This window comes from Ursus arctos, unplaced genomic scaffold (genome assembly GCF_023065955.2).
Source record: "Ursus arctos isolate Adak ecotype North America unplaced genomic scaffold, UrsArc2.0 scaffold_12, whole genome shotgun sequence".
NCBI lineage: Eukaryota > Metazoa > Chordata > Mammalia > Carnivora > Ursidae > Ursus > Ursus arctos.
The window spans coordinates 1,374,752-1,393,932 of record NW_026622786.1 but is presented as its reverse complement, the minus strand read 5'-3'; the positions used below and the strand labels follow the sequence as shown (position 1 = coordinate 1,393,932).

Below are 19,181 nucleotides of genomic sequence, written 5' to 3'. Positions count from 1 at the left end.
AAGAGCAGATATTATCCTGTGCCCAGAGGCCAGTGTTAGAGGTCTGGAAGGAGCTTAGGCTGGGAACTCAGGAGGCCAGTGGACTAGCCCTGGCTCTGGCAGCTGACATAGGGCCATTGGCCTGCATGTACCATATTTGTGCCACAGAATGAAGGACTCTATCCTTTCTTCACAGGGGACAGATAGAGCAGTGGGCCAGGTGCCATATGATGCACATGCTTGAGCAGAATATAGGGTATACACTAAATCTGAAACAGGAAAAGAGATCCCCACACAAGCCGATAGCACAGTGTAAGCTGTGTGGGCTCTTTATCTCTTGGTGAGGGAGTGTTGCAGGTCAAAGACCCATTCTTATGGTCAAGTGGGGATCAAAAGACTGTATGTATCAGACTGCCTTTCCCAAGAGGGCTGGAGTGATCTTGGGCAAGTCACCTCCCTTCTCTGGGTCTCAGGCAGCCTTTCTGCAGACTATGAGCTGACCTCCTTTTTCTAAAATTCAGAAATCCCTAAAAAGGGGTTCCTAACCTAGGCCCAAGACTAATTGATGAACTTCCTGAGAATTTGTGAAATGTTAGTAACAGATGCACAAACAGAAGCACAGAGAGGTTAAGTAATTTGCCGAAGGACACACTGTGAGTGACCTTGATTATAACCTGGGTATAGGCTGACTCCTGAGCCCACGTTCTTAACCACTATTCTATCCTTTATTTCTCATTTCCTCACTTCTTAGATACTTCTCTCCTGGCATACTGAGGAACAAGCGTAACTTTTTATTTACCCTTGCCGTAATAACTAGTAGGAGGAATGCTCCTTGAATGGTATAGACCCACCTTCAAGTGCTTTGTGGGGCATTGACCTCTACAGGTTGATTCTCCCAATCTTGCTGTCCAGGGATTCAGGAATCAATCACGAGGACATGCCACTTTCTCAGAGAGGTCTTCTGTGACCCCTCAATTTAAATTAGGGCTCCTTATTGTTTTTTTCTCATAGCACTTAGCAGTTTGTAATTACCCATAGTTTTTGTGTTAACTTTTTAAATGACTCTCTTCCTCCATCCGACTGTGTATTCCATGAGGTCAAGAGTTATGTCTGTTTTGCTCATCACTATATAGCACGTATGCATAGTTCAGTAGATGGCCAACTGTTGAATTAATAGATGAAAAAATGCCTCCCATGGATTTGGTACTACTATAAATCCACCAATAAACAGTAAACACAGATGTATTGAACACTTACTAAGGCCAGGCAGTTTGCTGGGAATTTTTATGTATATTATTTTGTTTACTTTTTAAAAACAACCTTTCTTATTGAAGTAGGATTTGCAAATCGTAAGTGTGCACTTGATGAATCATCACATGGTGAACACGCCCATGTAACCACCACCCAAATCAAGAAACAGAGCACTAACTAGTGCCCCAGGAGTCCCTCTCTTGCCCATACCCTACCTTCCCCCTCCACACCAGTGGTACCATTATCCTGACTTCTAATACCAATGGTTAGTTTCTTCTCTGTTTGAAGTTGATGTAAATACAGTCGATTGGTGTGAATTCTTTTGTGTCTGGCTTTATTTTCCTCAACATTATGCTTATGAAGTTCTTGTATGCTATTGCGTGTGGCTACAGTTCTTCTTTAAAAAGATTTATTTATTTATTTGGGGGGGTAGGGGCAGAGGGAGAGGGAGAGAGAGAAACTCAAACAGATTTCCCACCGAGTGAGGAGCCTGACACGGGGCTCGATCTCATGACCTTAAGATCATGACCTGAGTGGAAATCAAGATTCAGTTGCTTACTGGACTGAGCCACCCAGGCACCCCATAGTATTGACATATAATATTTTATTAGTTTCAGGTGTACAACATAATAATTCAATATCTGTATATCTTGTGAAATGATTACCACAGTAAGTCTAGTTAACATAAATCACCACACATAGTTAACAGTTTTTTTCCCCAGTTAACAATTTTTTTTAAGATCTACTCTCTTAGCAACTTTGAAATACACAATACAGTCTCAGAAACTATAGTCACTATGCTGATTGTACATTGCTGATTGTAGTTCTTTCAATCTCCTTGCTATATTCTTTAAATGTGCTCCTTTATGTGACTATAGTACAAATTATTGCCTCAGTTGGTAGACCTTTGGGTTATCTTTTCTTTGGTGCTGTTACAAGCAGTGCTGCTATGAATATTTTTGAACATGTCTTTCAGTGCATTTCTGTTGGGATGTATACCTGGGGTAGAATTACCTGGTCATAGGGTTACATGTATTCAGCAACAATAGATACTGCCCTACTGTTCTCCACAATGACTATTATATCAATTTGTGCTTCTGCTACCAGGTTGAGAGTTCTAATTGCTCTACCTCTTTGCATACACTTGATACGATCACTTTTTCATTTCAGACAGTTGGTAGATATGAGTGGTTCTCAGTGTGCCTTAACTGGCACTTACTTGATATCCAATAAGGTTGAGTACCTTTTCACTCTTTTTTTTGATATCCTCTTTTCTGAAGTGCCTGTTCATGTCTTTTACTGCTTTTTTGCTTGTTTGTTTTGTTTTTTTGTTTGTTTGTTTTTTTAGAAGTTAGGTTATCTTTACTCATTGACTTGTAGGCATTCTTTGTATATTCCGGATAGTAGCTCTGGTTTGTTTTTTGTTGTTGTTGTTTTTGGGTTTTTTTGTGTTTTTCAAATTCTTCACAATAGTCCCATGAGTTATTATAATGACATTTTACATAGGCAGCTACTGAGGTCAGAAAGGTTAATTCAGTTGCTGGTGGACATGTGAGGGATTAGAATATAAGAATTATTCCTTTTTCTCCGGTGACTTAAAGTCTATTTAGTTGGGGACATAACACTCGGAGAACAATTAGTTAGTAATACTAGCAAGTAAGTATTAAAGTATTAATCTGGGTGGTATAGGGTATGAATGAGCTTCATGGAGAGGAAGGATTCAGTCTAGGACTTTAAGGACAGGTATAATTGGGGAAGTTCAAGAAATGAAATCACATTTCAGGGAAGGTGAACCACAAGAACAAAGGCAAACATGGAGATGGAAGAAATAATGTGACTAACACCTTGACTTTGAGTAGTTCTTTCCAGGACTTTACAGTTGTCTTATGTAGGACTACATCCTTCATGAGGGCAGGGACCATGTCTGTTCCACTGATCAGGGCTTGTCCAGTGCTTACCATAGTGCCTGGCACATAGCAAGTGTTTAATAAGTACACTTAAATGAAATGAAAGAATGCATTCAATCCCAACAATTTTCCTTTCGACTTAGTAGAATAGGATTTAAATGATCAAGGTTAGGATTTAAATTAGATGACCAACCTGAGGTCCTCAGCAGGATTTCTAAAGAAACTAGTGGTAAATTGTAATTGGAGGGAAAGATTATAGAGTTTGATCAGTTTAGACCTGATGTGGCATAGAGGAAAGTGTAAGGCATCACTGAGAGGTCTTGAACAGAGAGAGATGAAATGAAAACAATGTTTTGCAAAATTCCTGAGTGATTAAATGAAGGATGGACTGGAAGCAGGGGCCCAGTTAAGAGGCTGTTGCAATGATATCAGGATTTATTTACGTATTCAACAAACACCTACTGAAATCATAATACACATCTGGTGCTAAGCTCCATGCTAATGAAGGATAGCAAGATGTGTAAATTGTGAACCTCGCTGTCAAGGAGCTTATGGTCTGAGAGGAGAGGTAAGACAAGCACACAAATAACTGTAACTCATGGGAGGAAGTTTGAGAAAGAGGCACAAATCAAGACTGTGGAGTCAGGGGAGGACAACATCCCTTTTGCTGGGGCATCAGGAAGGTGTCAAGTAGTCTTCTATAGCAGCACTTCTACTTGCCTCTGCCCTCCTGCTCCCTTGTTCCTCTGTATCATGTTCTCCACTTTATTATCTGGAATTATCTTGTTTATTTATGGTTGTACTTGTCTGCTGTTGGTTTCTCCCTTCCTCCACTAGAATGCAAGCTCCAAGATAGAGAGTACCTATTTGTCTTCTCATTTCTGTATTTCTAATTCTTCACCCAGTATTTGGAACTAACAAAATTTTTAATAAAAATTTTGGAATGAATGAAATGACATGGAAGTTGGATCTCTTAGGATAAGCAGGATGTGGACATTCAATAAAAGGGGAAGGAGAGACATTATTTTAGGTGTAGGGTACTTGAAGGCCCATAGGGAGTGGAGAATGAAAGATGGATATGGAAAATGGACTTATGGAAGACTATGGAGATACCGTAGTGGATTAGATATGGAGAATAAGAGAAAGCAAATGATGATTCCAAAATTTGTGCCTTTGAAGCCTGATGGAATGGGGATAGAGAGAAGGACAGAATGAGGGAAATTGAGAAGACAAGCCAGTTTAATGGGGAGTGATTGACAGTCTCAGGGGTCATATCTTGTGAGCAACTGCACAGACTGGATTGAAGTACACATTCAAGTCTGAACAAGATCAGTTGAAACTCACCATTGTAACACTAGTAACTTGTGCTAAGGACAGTTTCTCAGAGGGAGAAAGTCCAGAAAAAAAGGAGCACTTGGAAAGAGCCCAAAGTCTTGGGGAGTGGTTGAGAAGAATCCACAAGGAGGTGGGGAAGGACCAGTGAATTGAGAAGCAGTCAACAGTATGAACCACAAGAGGTCTGAAAACAGGGAGGTTAGCGGTCTCTAGGCTTGTCAGATGGAGGGCAATGCCATCTTCAGAGGAAGAATTTTTATAGGTTGATGGAAAAAACATTGCTTTGTGGTAGGGATAGATCAGAGGGCAGAAACAGGGAGAGAAAATTGTATGGTTGTTTGAATGTGAAGAGAGTATTTAAAAACTATTTATTAAAAATTTTTTAAAAAATTTGACAGAAAGAGAGAGAGAGAGAACACGCACAAGAAGGGGAAGCAGCAGGCAGAGGGAGAAGCAGGCTCCCGGCTGAGCAAGGAACTTGACATGGGGCTCGATCCAAGGACCCTAGGATCATGACCTGAGCCGAAGACAGATGTTTAACCAACTGAGCCATCCAGGCGTCCTAGTTACTTATAATTCTATCACTAAGAGATAAACATTGTAGATACTTAGGTGTATTTTCTCTTCATCACATATATAGTTGGTAACCTGCTGTAAGCACTGAATGGTATCATGTTTTTCCGCATAAGGAATTTTCCATACGAGTGCAGATGGTTCGTAAATGCACATTTTAGAGACTATATAATAAACATCAAGGGGATAAATATACTTTTCAAAGCCTATTAAAATTTGATTTTCTGCACTTTTCATTATTATAAATAATGGTGTTGTGAACATCTTTGAAAAAAATTTTTTTCTATCTTACATTATTTCTAAAGGCTAGAGTTAAAGGTTATAATTAGTTATTAAGAATAGCATTTATTTTCTGATTGCGAATGTATTGCATTTTCATTATAGAAAATCTGAAAAATGAAGAAAATCTCAAATCAGGAAATAAACGTCATTTATAGTTACCCTACTTAGAGATAACTACTGTTAAGATTTGTTCTCATACTCTGCTTATTTATTTATCTGTTAATCTAAGTGGAATCATACTCCATATACCACTTTATAATCATTCAAAGCTTAGTATTTTATTAATCCTTCCTCACTTAGCTAAAATCTTAGTAATTCTATAATTGTAATATAATCTCATAATTTCTAATGATTTTTGGCATTCCACAGTATCCTGTGACCATAATTTAGTTAATAATTCCTGTAATGATAGACGTTAAGGTCGTTTCTGGATTTTGCTGTCTTTAATATGCTATGACTAATATCTTTGTAGATGAATTTTTATATACATCCACGATTATTTCCTTATAATGCCATCTGAGAAATATTTAAAAATATTTTTGTGAATATTATTGAATTGCCATCTGGGAAGGTTGTACTCATTTATGTCTGTCATATGTATTTCAGAGTTTCTGTTTCTCCACATTCAGATCACTGTGTGGTTATTAAAAACAAACAACATTTAATAACTTGGTAAGTGAAAAAACTATTTTTAATTTGCATTTCCTTCAAGTCTAGTGAGGGTTTCATATATTTATTGGCCATCTGTATAGCTTCTTTTGCAAATTTGTTATTTATAACCTTTGTCATTTTTGTGGGTCCTGATATATGTTGGGAGTTGCTTGTGAAAAAGCCTGATGAGTTTAAACTATTTAAGTATATATTTTTCTTTTTTGTGAGTTGTCTCATGTCTCCTGGTCATTAAAGATATATATAGATATAGATATATACACACACATACACATATACACACATTTATATATATACATATATATATATATTTAGATAAGGATACTCATTATGTTCAAAGGTAGAATGAAAAGAGCTGAAAATGTTGAAAGGGGGATATATAGGAGAATTTTAGATTCTAGAAGGGGTGTGAGATGAAGTGGAAGAATATTGAACCTCAAAGGCAGGATGCAATGGGAGATGGCATTTTGGTTTTGGGAAACATTTTATGGTATCTCTTTTATTCCTCTTCTGGGTTATTACTAGTTCTGGGGCATCATCCTTTAATTACAGCCATGTATTTATTTATTAAAATATTTAGTTATTTATTTTAGAGAGAGAAAGAGAGAGTGCAGGGGGAGGGCTGGAGGGAGAGGGAGAGAGAAACTCTAGGCAGACTCCACACTTAGCACCTGGACATTAGCAAAAAGTCATGAATCTACTCTGACTGGATGCTAGAAAATTATAATTATTTTGAGTTATGGTGATATCTGAGATTATCTTGAAGGATAAACTTTTAGGATAAACTTGAATTCTGTTAGGGTATGTCATGAAGCAGAATTATCTGCATCTATGGATTAATTATATTTTATGATTATAAGGTGGTATTGCAGAGTCTTATATTCACTATTGCCACATTATAAAAAGCCAACAAATCAATTGAAGAAATCGGCATCTGTTAAAGATATGAAAGGAAATTTTCTATTTTTAGTGACTGGTAAATTGTGAAAAACTGTCTCATGAGAAAATCCATTTTGGTATTTGGAAGTAGTATCATATGGTAGGATATTTGGTGTGATATTTCTTTGGTGGCAGCTCGCACTGCTGAATACTTTCTTATGTGCTTTTGTAGAAACCTAGGAAGGGACTTCAAAAATTTTTAAAAATTTTTATTTATTTATTTCAAAGAGAGAGAGAGGAGAGAGCACACAAGCATGAGCAGGGGGAGGGGGAAGGGCAGAGGGAGAAGCAGGCTGCCCCCCCACCCCAGCAGAGAGCCTGATGTGGGGCTAGCCCATGGACCCTGGGGTCATGACCTGAGGGAAGGCAGCCCAACCGACTGAGCCACCCAGGGGCCCCGGGTAGGGAATTTAAAGGATTATAACAAACTGAGGGCTTCAGAGGGGAGGGGGGTGGGGGAATGGGATAGGCTGGTGATGGGCATTAAGGAGGGCATGTATTGCATGGTGCACTGGGTATTATATGCAAGTAATGAATCATGGAACTTTATATCAAAAACTAGGGATGTACTGTATGGTGACTAACATAATATAATAAAAAATTATTATTAAAAAAATAAAATAAGAGAGGGCAAGATTGGAAGGGGGGTCGAGAGGAGAAAAAAGAAATTAAGAAAATTCATAGGTAGTTTTGACCAAAAAAAAAAAAAAAAAGGAAAAAAGGTAACAGACGCTTCCTTGATATGTGAAGAAAAGGGAACTCTATCACTGCACTCTTCCTCCCCAAAACCTATAACCTCAGTTTAACTGTGAGAAAAATATCAGGAAAAATTTGAATGGAGGAGCCCCCTACCTCAAAACTGTCAATGTCATCTAAAATGAGGAAAGCCTGAAAAGCTGTAACAACCAAGAGAAGCCAAAGGAAACAACAAGTAAATGTAATGTGGGAAACTGAATGAGATCCTGCAACAGAAAAAGGACATTAGATTAAAAAGTAACGAATGGAGTAAAGTAATGGACTTCATTTATTAATAATGTATCAATAAAGGCCCATTAATTTAAAAAAAATAAAGGATTATCAGTTTGCATCTGGATGTGTGCTTGTGGGCATTGAGGGTGATTGGGAGGAGTCTGGGACATGTTGAGATGTGCGAAGTTTCTTGGAACTTCTCCTGGGATCATGATAATGATTCATTGCTCTTTGGGGCCTGCCTCCTTTTGTAGTACTGGTTTCTTTTCCTGAGGGTAGCCCTGCTTATCTTCTGAGGCTTGGGGAACTGATGTTTGCTGTGCGTCAGCAGGATCTGCATCAGGCAGATGCTCCTTGGTGTAATGTTGTAATGCTTGGCTGTCACTAAAGATAATAGGACACTCTGAGATCTCTTGGGTGAGGGATGCACTTGACCGGTTGTTGAGGAGCTCTGGGCTTGATGATCTAGCTGTCTGAGCTTGATTTTGCTGCTCCATTTGGGTCACATCCATTTGTTGCAGTGTCTTCTCTTGCAGGTACTGGTACAGAGGACTGGAATGGACTGTACCCCTCTCCACAAAACCAGGCTCTTGGTCTGCCTGCATCTTCTCTTCAAGGCTGGACTGGGGGACTGAAACATCGTATCTTTTCTTGGCTGGATTTTGTTGGTCATTGGCTTCTGCCAACTCTTGGGGGCTTTCATCCTCTTCCAACGTTGCAGTTCCCTCTCTTTCAAGGTGTGTTTTGGGAGATGCTGAATTGTCCTCATCCAGATTTTTTACTGGAGCCTCCTGGGTCTCTGGTGCTCTAACTTCCTCTCCTTTGGTACTTAGGCCCTGGACCTTTAGCTTTCTTCTGCTGTCTTCCTTTGCTGGAAGCTGCCTTATGGAAAACTGGTCAGTGAAGTCTGCCTCCAGAGTACCTGGGATCTCTGTCTCCAAGGACTTTCTGTTTTCACCTCTTGCTGTGGACTCCTGTGCCTCTGGATGTCCATCAGGGTGCACAGCTGGACCCGGGCCTTTGGTCCCTGAACCCAGACTCTTGTGCTCTTCTCTGGCAGCCCATTCTGGTTCTTTGGTGAGCTGCTTATCCTCTCCTTCGACTGCCAGCATGACTGCCTCCCGAGTTCTGCTTTCCTGACCCAGAGCTACCTGTTTCTCAGTGTCTGGGTTATTATTTTGACTTCTTTCCACAGACTCTCTAAGAGGGTCTACTTGATTCTGGGAATCCCCTTGCACAGGCAGGTCAGTTGTCTCTGAGCTGCTATCACTATCCTCTGGAGTCAGGCTGTTGGGAATTTCAGAACCCTCATTATTCTGTGTGACTGTGGGCTTGGGATCCTCTCCCTGGTAACCATCATCATCCTTGACTGGCTTGTCGTGAGTCTTGGTGACCTTCTTATTTTCTTCTCCAGAATGGTTCTTGAGTTGTGCTAATTCCTGTGTTCTTTCTCTTGCTCCTGGTGTCCCTTCTGCTGCAGGGGCATTTTTGCTGCTCAAAAGGGTTTTTGCTGTGCCTTCCTCAGCACGTCTTGTCTCTTCTCCTGGGGTGACTGCTCTTTCAATTTCAGGATGATTCTGATCTCCTTCTTCTGAGCTTAACTCTTGTGTTTTAGAACCTTCTTCAGCATCCCTTTCTTTTGATGACTCTCGGAGTTCCTCATACTTCCCATCCTGTGGTTGGTCTTCCAGGGTTAGTAGCTGAATTTTTCTCTCATTTTCTTTCTGCCCTGCTGTTTCATGGGCCTCAGGGCCTCTCCTCTCTTTCCTTACAGCCCTAACATCAGGTGTTTCTGAAACAATTCTGCTATCACCTTGGACAGGCAGGACCTTTGTTTCATGTTCTTTTTCTTGTGCTGGTGGTTCTTGGGTCTCAGTTACTCTACCATCATCCCCAAGTTCAGCTGGATTCTTTGTCTTAGGTGGTGTCCTGTCGGCATCCTCTCCTTGTCCTTGGATCTCAGATGTTCTACCATCATCCTCAGAATCAGTTGGTTTCTCTGTCTGCAATGGCTTCTGGGCTGCAGCTTGTTTTGGCAGGTCAGCATGCTCTGAACTGGGCTCATATTTTCCTGGCAGCGACAGTTCTTGTGTTTTAGAATGTTCCTTAACACCCTTTCCTGCTGCAACTTCCTGATCTTTGGAGGGCCTCTGTGGTATTTTTTCTGGTAGAGAACTTCGGGTTCTTAGGCTCCCTTCCTGTTCTCCACATTGATCCCATGTCTTAGTGACACTTTGCTCCCTGACTGGTTTATCTCCCCCCATGGGACTCTCCTTATCCTGCTCCTCCTGCTTTGTGGGACTGTCGATCTGTTCTGATTCTGCTGTTGGCTTACTTGTCTCAAGTTGAGCCCCATTGTCTCCTGTTGCTGGTACATCCTGGGCCACTTCCTGGTTCTGTTGATCTCCTTCCATGTGTTGGTTCTTAGGGTCATTAGGCCCAGGTGTGTCTACTGGCAGTTTGCAAGTCTTGGTGTTTTCAACCCCATTGTGTCCAACTGCTCCCCTTTCCATCGGGCTGAGCTGAGCTGATGATGTCATTCCTGAAGGAGGCACCACTCTGTCTTGAGTTGGTGGCATTTGCTGTGTCCACTGGCCAGGGCCACCAGTCCCCTGAAGATCCATATCATCTGGTTTCTCCTCTGGTTTAGACACTTGTCTTGGTTCTGGTTTTAGTAATGACTGTATATCAAGATAGCGGAGGTTCAACAAGTTGAAGATTGCAAGAACAAATTCCTCAAAACTGATATTGCCATTGCTGTCAGTATCCAGAAGGTTCAAATTTCTCTTCACAGCATGAATGGCATCTGGCTGCATGAAAACACAGTGAGGAATCAGCCTATTTATATGTGTTCAAGCACCCCGAGTGCCTACATGTCTCCCAAGAATGCTCTTTTCTTTTTTTTTCTAACCTTTTTCCTCAGGAACTAGTGAAATTTCCCCAAGCAGTAAGAATTTGTTGATTCCATTTTTCATCAGAGAGCTATGCTAAGAAGGAGTTTTTACGTCACTGTGAGTTGCATTTAGTTGTACACTGGCTCATGACTACTCTCAGAACCTACTTTGCTGAAGCATAGCCCCAGTGAGAAAAACCTTATTTTCCTTTGTAAGACTGATTAAGCAATTGCACAGAGTAGGGAGCTGAGACTGAAAAAAGTTCAAAATCAGTGAGTGCCGAGAGTTGGTAGCCAAATATAAAACAGGCAGGGATCACCTATACCCATCTTGCATAGATTATGGAGAAAGGGTAAGTGGGGAAGAATCTCCACAGCTCTGTGAACATCTCACCTGAAGAATGTCCCCAAACTCGCCCTGGATGAGCTGTTTCAGCTCTGTGCAGGTCAGTGTTGCCTTGTCACCATCCTCTTGGGCATACTTGTGGAATGTCTTGATTACACAGAGGACATCTTTCAGGAGCCGAGGCATCTTTCCCAACTCAGGAGACTGTGACAAAGAACAAACAAAGCTCATTTCCTAAGAAGCGTCCTTCAGGAAGGAGATACAGAGGTCATCCTTTTTTCTGTCCCTCCCCCAGTTCCACTGGCATCATCTGCTCTATTCTATCTATCTCTATTAAGATACTGTATCTGAATTTCAATGATTTAGTTTTGTACCAAGTAATGTCGGTGAGATCAGCTCTGGCACAGGTAGGTATTAGAAGCGACACATCATCCCACCCTTTGGAAAACAGCGACACTCATGTCTTCAGAGAAAGCTTTATTGCAAAAGGAAGTGGAAAAAAGAACGCAAATATAAGTACTGAAATGCACAAATGATGTCAACAGAATGGGACCAATCCTTCCAGCCTTAACTGAGAGTGTCCACCTGTTTTCTCCCACCTTGGGTCAGTCTAACTCCTCTTCTTAGGAAAGTATAATTTTTAAAGTTAGTAAAGCTTCTAGAGGAAAGAGAAGTAATGCCAAGAAAATCGACGTCTATATATGCAGGCTGAAGCAACATATTTTTACCAAGAAGACATGGCTCAGTGAACTCACTGTTAAAACACATAGAATCCTGACCCCTCAGTCATTACCCATCATTTAAATGACTCTGTATTTTCAATTTAGTATTGCTCTGAGTCCCGTGTCTTGTTACATCGTATTCATGCCTATGTCATACAGTTTGTATTTTTTAAAAAAGAGTGATCCAAAGCAAAGAATGCATCTGCAGGGCTGGAGTTCCCAGTTTAGTGGGATTAATAGTGGTCAACTTAGACTTGGGGTATGTCTCTTCTGGAATCCTTACACAATCTCACATATAAGCAGAGCAGCAACCTAGATCCCAAGTATGCTCAAGCATATGGTCTATGAGGCTTACCTTGTTCACGAATGAGAGCAAGTAGAGTAAAATGGGCAGCGGGCTGTGAGCTGACGGCAGGCGCTGAAACCTTTTATTGAGTCCCTAATTGCACAGTTAGGAAGGAGACACCCTCTGGGTCTAATGCCCTGAGTCATCACCACCAAACCCAGTCTCCTCTCTTTGTCTACTCACAGCTTCTCTTATTATTTTTATTTCCTTCTTTAGGCAGGTTCAGTTAAGTCTTGGCTTCAGACTCATCCAAAGGAAGGAGAGGGGATATTTTGTTTCATTCACTGACTTGCAGGTTACAGTTTTGAAGGACCTTTGGAGTGGTGTTGGCTTTTCTTTTTTTTTCAACCTAAGAGCACAATTACATTTCTGTTTGACAAATCATAGGGCTGGCAGGGACCTCAGAAGTCATCTGATTCCTTCCTCTGCCCACAGGGTGGACTGTATTTGACCCAGCTGGACAGATGGATGTCAATCATGTGTTTAAAAATAGAGGCCCCATTAAGCCATGTGACAAGAGCGGCAATACCAGTTGATTGAGGTGTTTCAATGCTCTGCTCTCCTTGCCTGGAGGCAGAGTTAGGAAAAAAAAAAAATCTTGCTGGGTGTGCAGAACTTTGTTTACCTAGAATGTGCTATTTTTAAAAAAGTGATTGTTATCTGCTCTCTAAAGGTGCTTTTATAATCCAAGGAGCTTAGAAATGGGCATCCATATTCCTGTGTTCTTTCTGCAAAGGGGAAAGGGAGAGCTAGAAACCACCAATCTGAAGATAGGTAGGAGAGAGCCTGAGATGCTAAACTGGTAGATGTTTTTTATTACCTTCTAGATCTCAGTCCCTCTTTGCAGAGACTATTTAGTTAACAGGAGAATTAGATTAGTTGTTTTATTAGATATTTAAAAAGAGAACAGGGTATGTTTTAAAGCATTCTTGCCTGCTTATAAAAGCATGTAAGAAATAGACCCATGAAAACAACTCTAAAAGGCAGAGACCAAGAGAATGGAGGGGTAGAGATGGGGGGTAATTTTACAAGAAGACTGAAGCTAAGGGCAGAATTGATATTGAGCAAAACATTGTTCTGATCTTCCTGATAATTAAAGCAAGTATATGGGAACTGAGTGTTGAGGGTGGGGGTGGGAAATCCATGTTGATAGTTCCCACCTGAAAAAAAATTTCTCAACATTGTCCTAAAAGGCAGAAGCCTCTGCCTGAGAATTGGGATTGGCATGTCAAGGTCATCTTAATTCTGTTCAATCAATATCTCCTGCCTACCAACTATTTCTCAGCCACTATGCTAGGCACTGGGGTGTTTAAAATTGAGTAAATTCTGTCTCTCTGCCTTGGAGGTCACAGGCCAGTTTCATGAGAAATGGTTGAAGGAAACTGAGTATCTTTAAGGTTGAATTGGAAAGAAAGACTTAGGGGAAACATAACAGCTGTTTTCAAATATTTGAAGGGTTTTCATGGGGATAAGGAATGGGATAAGAAGAGAAAGGAACTTACATTCATTCAACACTTAAGACATGTCAGGTACTTTACGTGGGCTGTCTTACTTAATCCTCATAGACCTTTGTAGTTATTATCCTCTTTTAGTAGGTAAGGAAGTTAAGGCTCTTAGCTGTTAAGTAACTTGCCTATGGCCATGTGCCTAGTAAATGGCAAGCCTGGATTTAGAATCGAAATACTTCAAGAATATGTCTGAGCTCATGGGATCTTCATTATGTTGAATTCCTTATTCTGTGTAATGCCAGAGAATAGAGCTAGAATCAATGATTGACAATTTCTAAAAAGAAGTCTGTAGTTTTTATTAAGAGCTCTTTAAGGAACAGTGTTGTCTGACAATGATGTAGACTGTTCCTAAGGTAACAAGATTCCTGTTACTGGAACTGTCAAATAGAGGCTGAATCACAAACCATTGGCTAGGTTATAGGGGAGTCCTCCAACAGCAGGAGGTAAGACCGGAGTGACTTACGGGGAAGAGGATTGAACTCTTTCAACCCTAAATGTCTATGTTTTTAGGTTATAGTTTCTATTTAGAAGGTCAGGTTTGGATCTTGAACAATGTAAGGTCTGGCTCCCCAGCCCTTTTACAGACATTCCTATTTTTTCAGAGCTTACTTAAGACCATTTAATTAATACCCATACTTCTGTGTGGGTAGTGACTCAAGGGATGGCAGAAGCAGGAAAGAGATGGGAGGAGAAGATAAGAATAATTTTTCATTGAAAAAAATTCTTTAGACTGCTATGCAATAAGCCACAAATAATTCTATTACCGAAGAAAAGACCCAGGCTGCCCTTTCTTCTTCTAAAAAAATAGCTCTAATAGTCCCTCCATGATGTCCTCTCCCTTCTAATTTTGTGTAGGGATAATGAAGAAAGGGGGAGAGACAGAATGAAAAGAAATTGATTAATAAAGAACTATGTCTGAGATGCCTGGGTGGCTCAGTCCATTAAGCACTGGACTCTTCACTTGATCTTAGCCAAAAGGCCAAGAAGCAATAGTGCTGAACTCTAGATTTTAGGTTGGTAATGATCTCAGGGTCCTGGAATGTAGCCTCAGCTTAGCTGGAGCCAGCTTGAGATTCTCTCTCTTTCTCTCTCTGCCCTTCCCCTCTCATGTGTGTGCCATCTCTCTCTCTTAAATACATACATACATAAATACATAAATAAATAAAAATAAAGAGCTATGTTTAAAAGCCTCTTACTTTTCAAAGGTCACAACCGAAGTCTTCAATGAAGGCTTAAAATAAAACTGATATGATGGCTACTTTGGAAAAGATGGCTAATAAAGCAATTTTTAAAAAGATTTATTTATTTATGAAAGAAAGAGCCATGTGTGAGTGGGGGAGGGGCAGAGGAGGAAGAGAGACAAGCTGATTCTGCACTGAGTGTGGAGCCCACACGTGGGGCTGGATCTCAGGACCAGAGATCATGATCTGAGCTTAAATTGAGTCCTACGGTTAACTGAGGGAGCCACCCAGGTGCCCTGCTAATAAAGCAATTTTTAATGATTCTCTGTAATACTGGAAAATGTGTCAAGCAAAAAAGCCTTCAGTTTATAATTTCATTATCTTTTTTCTTATTATAAAAGTGTTCAAGATGATGGTGGACTGAGAAAATGTATACTCTTATGTCTCTCCAGGAATCTTCTAAAATAAAAATATACAAGAAGAAAAAAATGAACCAGAATTATAAGCAGAACTGGAGAATTGCAACTTAGATTTAGGAAATTTATGGAAGTTGAAAAGTGGGTGATTGAATGTTCATAATAGAAACAAGTAGAGAAAGGCACAACCCAGAATATGTTATGAAGGAGGGGCAGAGGTGAAGGCAGGTACAGTGGAGGTGGGAGTGGGAAGTGGGGCTTTAAATAGGGAAAGTAATTGAAAGTTTATGTGAGGAACTTCTGTCTCAGTGGCCATTCTCATATCCCTCCTCCACTTTGGAGCATAGAACATAGATATCTGAGCATACTGCCTAACCTTCCTAGCAAAACCCCAAATGGCTCTTCCCTAAAGATATTGAACAAAATTCCTAGAAATGCTAAAAGTAAACTCCTTGAGAGCAGGACTCTGTATCTTATTTTTCACATTGTCCTCAGAAGCTGTATGAATATCTGGACTATAGTAGTTGCTCTGTCATATTTGTTGATTAATAGATGGACTAAAAGCTAAGGCATCTAGTATAGATATTAATGCTCTGGGAAAACCCTCTTCATATGGCATTAGTGGGGGGTGGGGAAAGGGTAGGTCTGCAGCCTGACAGCCATTTCTCTGCAAATTGACAGGTTTCTTCTCCAGCCTGCCACAAGTCCCATCTAGGTAAGAGAGTTGGTGTGAAAACAGACCTATTTATTCATATCAGAAGAAATTCAGATCTTTTAATTGATATAAAGGGGCAACTAAGAATATTCAGGGATATTAATAAATCAGCAGCATTAAAAAAAAAAAAGAACAAGATAAACAGACAAACTGACCCCAGAGGAAATAGATATAATTCATGAAGCAGAAGAGAAATTAAAAAAAAAAACCCTCTAATTAATATACTCCAAATATATTAATTGAGGCAAGACCAGGATGCTCTAAAAGAGCAATCAGAGAACAAAAATCAGAGAAAAAATGGTATTTTTAGATTAAATTAAATAAAAAATGAAATAAATAAATGAAATAAAAAAAGAGGGGGCGCCTGGGTGGCACAGCGGTTAAGCGTCTGCCTTCGGCTCAGGGTGTGATCCCGGCGATCTGGGATCGAGCCCCACGTCAGGCTCCTCCGCTATGAGCCTGCTTCTTCCTCTCCCACTCCCCCTGCTTGTGTTCCCTCTCTCGCTGGCTGTCTCTATCTCTGTCGAATAAATAAATAAAATCTTTAAAAAAAAATAAATAAAAAAAGAACAACAGAATTTTAAAAACCTCACAATGTTGACAAAGTCCTTTAGAATGGCATTATCCAATAGAACTTTAGATATTTGCACTGTCCAGTGTGATAGCCATCAGCCATATATGTGGCTTGAAATGTGGCTAGTGTGACTGAGAAACTAAATTTTTAATTTTAGTTAATATGTATTAATTTAAACTTAAATGCAAATAGCCACATTCACCTAGTGGCTACCTCATTGGATAGTACAATTTTAGAATATAAAGCAAAAAGAGAAAGAAATGTAAGAGGTGGGAGAAAAGGTAAGAAACATACATAATCAACTTAGGAAAGCCTACTAAAAGGAACATCAGAAAGATAAAACAGAGAGATAAAAGGTTAATTTATCAAAACATTAAATGAAGATTTCCTAGAGACTTCAGATTTTAAAAGGTCCACAAAATGTTCATCTAGATATATCCTTGGAAATTTCAGAGCATCAAGGATAAGGAAAAGAAAGGTCAAGTGTCTTGCCCAAGGCTACAAATCTATTAAGTGGTAAACCTAGTTTTTGCTCCTAGGCAATCTTGCTTCTGTGCCTATGAGCTTAACATAACAATGTAGCTATTTATTGATTTCCTAGTGTTAGAGTCTGTGTATGTACAAAGCATGGCATATTTGGTTGTGGTTGGAAAGGTAAAAGTGGAAGTGATACTGTCAAAAGTTGATGGGAAAAGAAAAGTATATTATTTTGAGTTAGAAAGGTAATAGAAGACTAGAGTAATGAAATATTAAACACTGAGAAAGGGGGTGGAGAAGAGAGGCAGTGTGATTTAAATCTTCCCTTTGCTTCGTGGATATATTATTTTATTTTTTAAAAAGATTTTATTTATTTATTTGTCAAAGAGAGTGAGCACAATCAGGGGAGTGGCAGGCAGAGGGAGAAGCAGGCTCCCCACTGAGCAAGGAGCCCGATGTGGAACTCCATACCAGGACACTGGGATCATGACCTGAGCTGAAGGCAGACGCTTAACTGACTGAGACACCCAGGCATCCCAATCGTGAATATAACATTTTAAATGGATAAATTTTACTACCAGAGGTTAATATCAGAAGATCCACAAAAAATTTTTTAAAAAAAGAGTCTTTCTCTGAGGAATGGGACTGGGGTTCAAAAGATTACTGGATCTTAGGGTAGTTCTATTTTTAACTTTTTGAGGACCCTCTGTACAGTTTTCCACAGTGGTTGCACCAGGTTGCATTCCCACAAACAGTGCACTAGTGTTCCTTTTTCTCCACAACCTCGCCAATATTTATTGTTTCTTGTGTTATTGATTTTAGCCATTCTGGCAGGTATGAGGTGATAGCTCATTGTAGTTTTGATTTGCGTTTCCCTGATGATGAGTGATCTTGAGCATCTTTTCATGGGTCTGTTGGCCATCTGGATGTCTTCTTTGGAGAAATGTCTGTTCATGTCTTCTACCCATTTTTATTTTTATTTTTTATTTTTATTTTTATTTTTTTTAAAGATTTTATTTATTTATTCGACAGAGAGAGAGAGAGAGAGACAGCCAGCGAGAGAGGGAACACAAGCAGGGGGAGTGGGAGAGGAAGAAGCAGGCTCCCAGCAGAGGAGCCCGATGTGGGGCTTGATCTCAGAACGCCAGGATCACGCCCTGAGCCGAAGGCAGACGCTTAACCGCTGTGCCACCCAGGCACCCCTTCTACCCATTTTTAAATTGGATTATGTGTTTCGGGCTGTTGAGTTTTCTAAGTTCTTTATATATGTTGGATATTAGCCCTTTATGAGATATGTCATTTGCAAAGATCTTTTCCCATTATGAAGTTTGCCTTTTAATTTTGTTGATTGTTTCCTTTGTTGTGCAGTTTTTTATTTTGATATAGTCCTAATAGTCTATTTTTGCTTTTGTTTCCCTTGCTTCAGGAGCTATATGTAGAAAGAAGTTGCTATGGCTAATGTCAAAGAAGTTACTGCCTGTGTTCTCTTCTAGGATTTTTATGGTTTCAGGTCTCATATTTAGGTTTTTAATCCATTTTGAATTTGTTTTTGTGTGTGGTGTAAGAAAGTGGTCCAGTTTCATTCTTTTACATGTTGTTGTCCAGTTTTCCCAACACCACTTGTTGAAGAGACTGTCTTTATCCCATTGAATATTCTTCACTGCTTTGTCAAAGATTAATCGACCATATAATCGTGGATTTATATCAGGATTTTCTGCTCTGTTCTATTGATCTATGTGTCTATTTTTGTGCCAGTTCCATACTGTTTTGATCATTAGAGCTTTGTAATACAACAGTTATTTTAAACAATCTTCACTCCCTTCGGTTATCTGAAGGGATAACCCCCTCCCCCACCTTTGGAAGATGGTCCTGCCTGTTTACTTCATAAAGAAAATAAAAGTCATCAGAGAATAATCCCTTAACTTTCTTCCACCAAACTACAAACTTACTGGCACTTATTTACATGCATGGTTTCTTTCTGTTCCATTAGAAAAGGTATCCATCTAAGCCTAATCTCTCTTTCTCCTGGATCCTGTTTTTTCCTGCCTTCCCAGGAAATCTATGTTGATAATTCCTTCTCTTTTTCTATACTGCAGTCT

At 39.9% G+C, this 19,181-nt stretch overlaps 1 protein-coding gene across 1 annotated transcript; it reads right to left on the bottom strand.

Moving 5' to 3' along the window:
* Positions 1-7,131: 7,131 nt before the first annotated feature.
* On the bottom strand, positions 7,132-12,523 carry TCHHL1 (trichohyalin like 1). Its single transcript, XM_026486583.4, has 3 exons — positions 12,221-12,523; positions 11,192-11,347; positions 7,132-10,714 (listed from the first exon to the last, which is right to left on the bottom strand). The coding sequence occupies exons 2-3, from the start codon at positions 11,327-11,329 to the stop codon at positions 8,126-8,128; spliced, it is 2,727 nt and encodes a 908-aa protein (XP_026342368.2). The 5' UTR covers positions 11,330-11,347; positions 12,221-12,523; the 3' UTR covers positions 7,132-8,125.
* Positions 12,524-19,181: the final 6,658 nt, after the last annotated feature.